Source organism: Schistocerca gregaria, chromosome 6, assembly GCF_023897955.1.
Source record: "Schistocerca gregaria isolate iqSchGreg1 chromosome 6, iqSchGreg1.2, whole genome shotgun sequence".
Lineage (NCBI taxonomy): Eukaryota > Metazoa > Arthropoda > Insecta > Orthoptera > Acrididae > Schistocerca > Schistocerca gregaria.
Genome location: NC_064925.1, coordinates 456,296,585 through 456,307,249, shown reverse-complemented (window position 1 = coordinate 456,307,249; position 10,665 = coordinate 456,296,585). Strand labels below are relative to the sequence as shown.

The following is a 10,665-nucleotide window of genomic DNA, read 5'->3' as shown; positions in this document are numbered from 1 at the left end:
CTTCTTGTATGACAACTAAGGAAATCGTTACATAAAATTTCTTGCATTAACGCCCACCACAAATAAAATCACAAGTCGGATGAACTCTAAGTTGAGGACCATAAACGTCGCCACCATATCATTACTCATAAACGAAAATACTGTACCCGCAACTATGGCCGCCAAACCAACCAACTTTCGTCACTATAATGGTTACTTGTGATGCCATTCTTACGTGTAATACAATAAATTGTGAAACGTTTTCTCAATCAAATGATCTTATACAAAATTAAAATCACGCTGAAAGCAAATTGTAAACTATATTCAGTGCATCATAACACACTTGTAAAATACACTTTTTAAGTTTCATTTGGACGCATACAATCTTTGTAAGACATTCATCTAACCGGCCTCTGAATCGGCTCCTCACCCATCCTGTTTACTAGACTTAGACCCAAGTGACTTATTCCTGTTCCCTACCTTAAAACTTTGACTTGCTGAGAAGAAACTTTCATGAAACGAAGTAACGATAGTTGCAGTAAACAGGTATTTCCACGGTTTGACAGAATCTATTTTGCAGGTGGTATGAAAGAGCTTGAGGATGACTGTACCGGTTTGTGCACCTCAAAGGAGACAATGTCGAGAACTAAGGTGAGCCGTATACGACACATATATTTTTTTTAAATTTTTTACCAGACTTATCGAACCAGTTCCGTATTTTCCATACGACATCCTTGTGCTCGCATAATATTCTTAAGGCTATAAGAAGTCGAAAATTGAAAAATAAAGAAAAAGTATTTCAAACCTCGAGACTGGAAAACCATCTTATATTACTGCCACTTCACCAGTGGTTCAGCTAATGACAGCGTGACATTTCAGGTACACGCCAGAGGGGGGCCATGTCTGGACATCGCTACATTCACATTTTCATTCTCCAAAGTGTACAGGAGTGACAGGGACGCTGTCAGCTCATTAGGGCCCGCGAGTCTACGGACGCGCAGGCGGCGGTGTTCATCCCCACAGTAACAATGGTGGCGCGCGCTTGGCGGTGTCAGCCGGCGCACGCAATCCGGCCATCGGCAGGCGCGGCGCGGGGTCACGCCGGGTCACGGCGGAGCACGGCGCAGCTCGGGCCAGCCTGCGTGGCCTGGCGTGCGCGCGCACACACACACACACAGACGGCTGCACGCGACGCCACGCCGCGCCGCACTGCAGACGGACAGCCGCGGGCGCCTACCAGCCGTTCACCCGCTTACAGCCCGCCTCCTATTCGCACGTCACACTAGGCAATCCACTCTCAGTATCGGTCACTCCCTGTCCGAGTACACTGACATGTGGTCAGAGGGACAAAATGACTTCATATTCATGACTTCAAGAATTTCGTCTCTATCCTCTTTATATCACTTTTATGTTAGTTTGCTTTCTGGTCTGTCTCTGTTCTGGGTAGCGGTGAGGGTAGGAGTGAAAATGTTTGGTAACCCCTGACATCTCGACTACCCTGCAAGTCTGGCATGTTGTGTGGATAGTACGGAATGTGCTCCAGGAGGAATGTGAATGAACAGTCATGGCTCAGCAGAAAGAGGAACCAAGCAGGAATGAACACAGAGAGGGGGAGGGGAATAGGACGCGATATATGTGAAATATGCATGAAACTGCCTTTGAGCATGTATGATACAGGGGATAGGCTAAATAATGTGAACAGTGGTAGTAATGGGACGGTTGAGTTTAGCAATCAACAACGCAGGTAAGGCACGTGTTGTGCTGGACTGTGCATGTTCGGTACGGACTAGGCATCAGTGGAGGTTGTTTACGAGTAGTGGACACTTCGTATATGCATCAGAGGCAGAGGTCGACGTGCAATGGAAGACATAACAGAGGGCAGATCGTGGTGGCCCAGTTAGCTGCAGCTCAGTAACCAAGACAGCCAACTTATTAAATGTTTCAAGAGCAACTGTTTCAACAGTCAGCCCACACAAAACATGGAAAGGCATCATCGTGTAAACTATCAAAACTCAATGACTGAGATCGTCGTACGCTTACACGAATTGTGTCAAAACAACACAAAACTACGGCTGCTAAAGAGACTGCAGAGCTCAGTGGCCATACCCGAGACCGTCAGCTGTCAAGTCAATAAATCGATCATTCATAGACGAGCAGCTATACCGAAACCATTAATGACGACAACCAATTCAAAGAAGTGTGGAACATGGTGTCAGGAACATAAACCGTGGACAGTTTATCAGTGGAAACACGTCGTATGGTCTGACGAGTCAACGTTTTTGTTATTTACAACATGAGGCTGGCTTTACGTCTGGAGAACGCGAAAAGAAATCTACTATACTGATTGCTTGATTCCAACAGTTAAGCACTAATTTGGAAGTGTGATAGTGTAAGCAGCTATATCGTGGTATTCTGCTGGTCCTACCATCACTCTCAAACGTCATGGTACAACCAAGGATTCTACGTCTACATTTATACTCCGCAGGCCACCCAACGGTGTGTGGCGGAGGGCACTTTACGTGCCACTGTCATTACCTCCGTTTCCTCTTCCAGTCGCGTATGGTTTGCGGGAAGAGCGACTGTCGGAAAGCCTCCGTGCGCGCTCGAATCTCTCTAATTTTACATTCGTGATCTCTCCGGGAAGTATAAGTAGGGGAAAGCAATATATTCGATACGTCATCCAGAAACGAACCCTCTCGAAACCTGGACAGCAAACTACACCGCGATGCAGAGCACCTCTCTTGCAGAGTCTGCCACTTGACTTTGCTAAACATCTCCATAACTTACCAAATAACCCTGTGACGAAACGCGCCGCTCTTCTTTGGATATTCTCTATCTCCTCTGTCAACCCGACCTGGTACGGATCTCACACTGATGAGCAATACGCAAGTATAGGTCGAACGAGTGTTTTGTAAGCCACCTCCTTTGTTAATGGACTACATTTGCTAAGGACTCTCCCAATGAATCTCAACCTGGCACCTGCATTACCAACAATTAATTTTATATGACCTTTCCACTTCAAATCGTTCTGCAAGCACACTCCCAGATATTTTACAGAAGTAACTGCTACCAGTGGTTGTACCGTTATCATATAATCATACAATAAAGGATCCTTCTTTCTATGTATTCGCAATACATGACATTTGTCTATGTTAAGGGTCAGTTGCCACTCCCTGCACCAAGTGTCTATCCTCTGCAGATCTTCCTGCATTTCGATGCAATTTTCTAATGCTGCAACTTCTCTGTATACTACAGCATCATCCGCGTAAATCCGCATGGAACTTCCGAACTATGTAATAGGTCATTTATATATATTGTTAAAAGCAATGGTCCCATAACACTCCCCTGAGGTACGCCAAAGGTTACTTTAACGTCTGTAGACGTCTCTCCATTGAGAACAACATGCTGGCTCCTGTTTGCTAAAAACTCTTCAATCCAGCCACACAGCTGGTCTGATATTCCGTAGGCTCTTATTTTATTTATCGGCCGACAGTGCGGTACTGTATCGAACGCCTCCCGAAAGTCAAGAAAAATGGCTTCTACCTGGGAGCCTGTATCTAATAATTTCTGGGTCTCATGAACAAATGGAATGGACAGTGTCTTGAAAGGATGATATAAAATGAACATCAACAAAAGCAATACCAGGATAATGGAATGTAATCGAATTAAGTAGGGTGATGCTGAGGGAATTACATTAGGAAATGAGACACTTGAAGTAGTAAAGGAGTTTTGCTATTTGGGGAGCAAAATAACTGATGATGGTCGAAGTAGACAGGATATAAAATGTAGACTGGCAATGGCAAGGAAAGCGTTTCTGAAGAAGAGAAATTTGTTAACATCGAGTATAGATTTAAGTGTCAGGAAGTCATTTCAGAAAGTATTTGTATGGAGTGTAGCCACGTACCGAAGTGAAACGTGGACGATAAATAGTTTGGACAAGAAGAGAATAGAAGCTTTCGAAATGTGGTGCTACAGAATAATGCTGAAGATTAGATGGGTAGATCACATAACTAACGAGGAAGTGTTGAACAGGGTTCGGGAGAAGAGAAGTTTGTAGCACAACTTGACCAGAAGAAGGGATCGGTTGGTAGGAGATGTTCTGAGGCATCAAGGGATCACCAATTTAGTATTGGAGGGCAGTGTGGAGGGTAAAAATCGTGGAGGGAGACCAAGAGATGAATACACTAAGCAGATTCAGAAGGATGTAGGTTGCAGTAGGTACTGGGAGATGAAGAAGCTTGCACAGGATAGAGTAGCATGGAGAGCTGCATCAAACCAGTCTCTGGACTGAAGAACACAACAACAACAACATGAACAAATAAAGCGAGCTGGGTCTCACACTATCGCTGTTTCCGGAACCCATGTTGATTCCTACACATAAGATTCTGGGTTTCCAGAAATGACATGATACGCGAGCAAAAAACATGTTCTACAATTCTACGACAGATCGATGTCAGAGATGTAGGTCTATCGTTTTGCGCATCTGCTCGACGACCCTTCTTGAAGACTGCGACTACCTGTGCTCTTTTCCAATCATTAGGAACATTCCGTTCCTCTAGAGACTTGCAGTACACGGCTGTTAGAAGGGGAGGCAAGTTCTTTCACGTACTCTGTGTAGAATATGTGAACAGGAGCGCCCCACAATTCAAATGTTGGTAGGCAACAATGATGTCATATTTCAGGACGATAATGCACCCATTCACACAGCAAGGAACGTGGTATGAGTAGCATGTAACCGAACTGTAGAGTCTTCCCGGCGAGCACAGTCCGCGGAATTTAACATTATCGAAACCCTGTGGGCGGTATTGCACCGCAGAATCTGGAGCAGATTCTATGACCAGACAGTTGGCAACCCAGCCAGATCACTACCACCAGCGCCACGTCATCACAACGCACCTTTGCTCAACATGCGAATCACTGCAAAATAATCTAAGACTGAAATTAAATATTAAAACAACTTTACAAAACTTCGTGTATGCTTCAGTATATTAATGTTAATAATGAAAGGACTTAGAATGATCAAATGAATATATTTCGTAAAATATACGAACTTAAAAAAAGTTGCGCTGAATGATAGATAAACCTACAAAGCTAAGAGTTGGTAACAATAAATCATGACAATATTTTGGTCAAAATCGGAGTTCTTACGAAAAACTAAACGGTCCAAATATTAGACTCAGATTTATGAAAATTCGTATGTAATCGCAGTTATACACTCCTGGAAATGAAAAAAAGAACACGTTGACACCGGTGTGTCAGACCCACCATACTTGCTCCGGACACTGCGAGAGGGCTGTACAAGCAATGATCACACGCACGGCACAGCGGACACACCAGGAACCGCGGTGTTGGCCGTCGAATGGCGCTAGCTGCGCAGCATTTGTGCACCGCCGCCGTCAGTGTCAGCCAGTTTGCCGTGGCATACGGAGCTCCATCGCAGTCTTTAACACTGGTAGCATGCCGCGACAGCGTGGACGTGAACCGTATGTGCAGTTGACGGACTTTGAGCGAGGGCGTATAGTGGGCATGCGGGAGGCCGGGTGGACGTACCGCCGAATTGCTCAACACATGGGGCGTGAGGTCTCCACAGTACATCGATGTTGTGGCCAGCGGTCGGCGGAAGGTGCACGTGCCCGTCGACCTGGGACCGGACCGCAGCGACGCACGGATGCACGCCAATACCGTAGGATCCTACGCAGTGCCGTAGGGGACCGCACCGCCACTTCCCAGCAAATTAGGGACACTGTTGCTCCTGGGGTATCGGCGAGGACCATTCGTAACCGTCTCCATGAAGCTGGGCTACGGTCCCGCACACCGTTAGGCCGTCTTCCGCTCACGCCCCAACATCGTGCAGCCCGCCTCCAGTGGTGTCGCGACAGGCGTGAATGGAGGGACGAATGGAGACGTGTCGTCTTCAGCGATGAGAGTCGCTTCTGCCTTGGTGCCAATGATGGTCGTATGCGTGTTTGGCGCCGTGCAGGTGAGCGCCACAAGCAGGACTGCATACGACCGAGGCACACAGGGCCAACATCCGGCATCATGGTGTGGGGAGCGATCTCCTACACTGGCCGTACACCTCTGGTGATCGTCGAGGGGACACTGAATAGTGCACGGTACATCCAAACCGTCATCGAACCCATCGTTCTACCATTCCTAGACCGGCAAGGGAACTTGCTGTTCCAACAGCACTTTGGGTGGCACGGGATACATGCGGACGTGCATTGTCCTGTTGGAACACCAAGTTCCCTTGCTGTTCCAACAGGACAATGCACGTCCGCATGTATCCCGTGGCACCCAACGTGCTCTAGAAGGTGTAAGTCAACTACCCTGGCCAGCAAGATCTCCGGATCTGTCCCCCATTGAGCATGTTTGGGACTGGATGAAGCGTCGTCTCACGCGGTCTGCACGTCCAGCACGAACGTTGGTCCAACTGAGGCGCCAGGTGGAAATGGCACGGCAAGACGTTCCACAGGACTACATCCAGCATCTCTACGATCGTCTCCATGGGAGAATATCAGCCTGCATTGCTGCGAAAGGTAGATATACACTGTACTAGTGCCGACATTGTGCATGCTCTGTTGCCTGTGTCTATGTGCCTGTGGTTCTGTCAGTGTGATCATGTGATGTATCTGACCCCAGGAATGTGTCAATAAAGTTTCCCCTTCCTGGGACAATGAATTCACGGTGTTCGTATTTCAATTTCCAGGAGTGTATATAAAAAGATTAATTATATGGTATTAAGAAGCTGCATCTATAAGTTTTCAAATCATTTACCAAGAGCAAAATTTGGCACGAAAGTTTCCTTATTCATGATAGATTAAGTATAATTTGTATTTGTAATAGAAAGTTCTAATTACTGCTCTCGAATACAGTACTGCTATAATACAGCTGTACCAAGTTTGAAAAATTTATTGTAAGTAACTATGAATACAAGTTTCAAATGGCTCTGAGCACTATGCGACTTAACTTCTGAGGTCATCAGTCGCCTAGAACTTAGAACTAATTAAACCTAACTAAGCTAAGGACATCACACACATCCATGTCCGAGTCACGATTCCAGACTGTAGCGCCTAGAACCGCACGGCCACGTCGGCCGGCTATGAATACAAGGAATCATAAAGAGGTAATTCAGGGGTCATGTTCTATTGTCGGTTCCGTTATAAAAATTCTAGCTCGCAAGGCTGAAATGCAATCGAGCTAAAACTTTTTCAGTAACTAATGTAAACTTAACTCTCTTCACATAAAGATTAAGAATATTGGAAATTGTTAAACAACAAAGATATTAATTAATATGAGTCCGAAAAAGAGGCCATTTAGGTATTGCTACCTGTGCCTAGGGCAGTTGATAGCATATATTCCATCTGCCAGTCCGCTGGGCCCATATACAGTGAATCGCCAAAGACGCTGTTATAGGTACGTGTATTCAAATACAGAGATATGTGAACAGGCAGAATACGGCGCTGCGGTCGGCAACGCCTATATAGGGCAACAAATGCCTGGCCGTGTTGTTAGATCGGTTACTGCTGCTACAATGGCAGGTTATCAAGGTTTAAGTGAGTTTGAACGTGGTGTTACAGTCGGCGCACGAGCGAAGGGACACGGCGCCTCCAACATAGCGGTGAAGTGGAAGTTTCTCGACACGACCATTTCACGAGTGCACCGTGAATATCATAAATCCCATAAAACGTCAGATCTCCGACATCACAGCGGCCAGAGAAAGATACTGCAAGAATGGGACCAACAACAACTTAAGAGAATCGTTCAAATTGACAGAAGTGCAATCCTTCCGCAAATTGCTGCACATTTTAATGCTTGGCCATCAGCAAGTATCAGCGTGCTAACCACTGGATGAAATATCATTGATAGGGGCTTTAGAAGCCGAGGGACCGCTCGTATGCTCTCAATGAGCAATGACACAAAGCTTTATGCCTCGTCTGGGCCCTCAACATCGATATTGGATTGTTGATGAGTCGAAACATGTTGCCTGGTCGCTCGAGTCTCATTTCAAATTGTATCGAGCAGATGCTCGTGTACGGGTATGGCGACAACCTGAAGAGTCCATGTATCCTGCATGATAGCTGGTGGAGGCTCTGTAATGATGTGGGGAATGTGTAGTTTGACGATATGGGGCCCCTGATGCATCTAGATACGACCCCGACTGGTCACACGTACGTACGCCTGCATCTATTCATGTCCATTGTGAAATTGTGCAGTTCCAGCACGACAATGTAACACCCTGCACATCCAGATTTGCTACACACTGGCTCCAGGAACACTCTTCTGAGTTTAAACACATCCGCCGGCCAACAAACTCCCCAGACATGAATATTATTGAGCATATCTGAGATGTCTTGGAACGCGCTGTTCAGAAGAGATCTCCAACCCCTCGTATTCTTACGGATTGATGGGCAGCCCTGCAGGATTAATGGTGTCAGTTCCTTCCAGCACTACTTCAGACATTAGTCGACCCCATGTCACGTCATGTTGCGGCACTTCTGCGTGCTCGCAGGATGACCGGACGCTGGTTTGGACCGTCGTCCTTCCGAATGAGAGTCCAGTGTGATAACCACTGCGCCACCTCGCTCGGTAACTTGTAGACTGGAAATTATGGTCAGTAAGGTCTCCATCGCTTTAACTGTCTTTGTGTCTTTTCATAAGGCTCATAGCCAAGAAACGACCATTTAGATTAACTACCCGCCACCACACAAGGGTACCCTAGCGAATCCTGATGACTTCATTGTAATTATTGGATTTAAATAAAAGTGTCATTTCTGTGCGTCTCATCGCGTATTTCTTTCAGTTACCTCAGGGTATTAGAGTAGATGTTATTTTTACGTGTGGTCCCTCTCTCGTCGAGCTACGGTACTCGTCAGTGGCAAAATAGGTGAAAGTTACTTACGTTCTGAGCTGAGGCGACAGATCGTCGGATAGCGATAAGCACATATATAAATGGCTTTCGTATCGGGTACACAATGTATAAAAGGGCAGTGTATTAGCGGAGCTGTCATTTGTACTGAGGTGATCCATGTGAAAAGCTTCCTGACGTGATCATAACTGGGCGACGATAATTAACAGCCCTTGGAAGCGGAATAGTAGTTGGAGCTGGACGCATGGGACATTCCGTTACTGATATCATTAGGGAATTCAATGTTCAGGGGCCCACAGTGTCAAGAATGCGCCGAGAATACCGGATTTCAGACATTACCTCTGGCCACGGACAACGCAGAGGCTGACGTCCTTCACTTAACGACCGAGAGCTGCTGCGTTTGCTCAGTGCTAACTGAGAAGTAACACTGTGTGAAATGAGCACAGAAATCAATGTGGGGCGTATAATGAATGTATCCGTTAGGACAGGGCAGCAAAATTCTGTGTTAATGGGCTGTGACAGCAGACGACCTGCGCGAGTGCCTTTGATAACAGCACGACATCGCCTTTAGCGCCTTTTCTGGACTCGTTAACATACCGGCAGGACTCCAGACGATTTGGAACCCGTATCCTGGTCATATTAGTTTCGATTTCAGTTCTTAAGAGCTGATGGTAAAATTGGAATGTGGTGGAGACCCCACGAAGCCATTACCCAAGATTTCAAGAAAGCACTGTGATGGTCTTAGTGGCTCCATAATGGTGTGGCCTGTGTTTACATAGAATGCAGTGGGTCCTCTGGTCCAACTGAACCTATCATAACCCGTTATGATCGTCTACTTGGAGACCATTTGCAGCCTTTCGTAGAGTTCGTGTTCCTTAACAACGATGTCACATCACCAAGCCACAATTGCTCACGTTTGGTTTGAAAAACATTCTGAACGGTTCGAGCGAACGATTTCCCCATCCCGATGGAGTGAGATGAATCCCATCAAACATTCATGGTTATATCAAATTAGACACATTTCCGCGGTCTGGTTTCCAAATTTATTTAATTTTGCTGCCAGTTTCGGCGCTTTACTACGCAATCTTCAGACCTGTGACCAACGCGTAGGAAGATTCCACCTCGGATCTGATCAAAACAGGGGCCAGCATTAGATTTCTGCTTGCCCTGGCGATCACTTCAACCATCATCTGCCCTACGCTACAAACGTTGGGAAAATCATAAACAGTCGGCAGATGATGGTGCATTGTATTGTATGTTAACCGGGGGCCTAGAAACGACTAAGAGGCTTTGTCCCCGCCGCAGCCGCAATGGTCCACAACCCCACGACGACTACCGCAGTCCACTTCACCCCCCCCCCCCCCCCCCGCCCTCCCACACCGAACCAATGTTTCAGGGTTATTGTGCAGTTCGGCGACCAGTCCAACCCCGGCACCCTCCAGGGAACGTCGCTCACCAGACGAGTGTATCCCTATGTTTGCGTGGTAGAGTAATGGTGGTGTACGCGTACATGGAGAACCTGTTTGTGCAGCAATCGCCGACATAGTGTAGCTGAGGCGGAATAAAGGGAACCAGCCTGCATTCGCCGAGGCAGATGGAAAACCGCCTAAAACCCATCCATAGACTGGCCGGGTCACCGAACCGCGACACAAGTCCGCCGGGCGCATTCGTGCCGGAGACCATGCGCTCCTTCCCAATCCGGAAAGCTGTACGTTAGACCTCACTGCTAACCGAGATGACGGTTGAAGACATCACTATAGCAATTAGAAATCTGCTAATACAAGTATTTCTGGCTTCTGTTTTGGTCAGAACCGAGGTGG

The 10,665-nt window shown here is 46.8% G+C and overlaps 1 protein-coding gene across 1 annotated transcript in view; it reads right to left on the bottom strand.

The window, feature by feature from the left end:
- Positions 1-990: 990 nt before the first annotated feature.
- Positions 991-10,665, bottom strand: part of LOC126278910 (60S ribosomal protein L22-like) — a 185,260-nt gene continuing 175,585 nt past the window's right edge. Inside the window, exon 3 of the mRNA XM_049979185.1 lies at positions 991-1,188. Coding sequence (XP_049835142.1) covers positions 991-1,188 — 198 coding nt within the window. The remainder of the gene's footprint in view (positions 1,189-10,665) is intronic.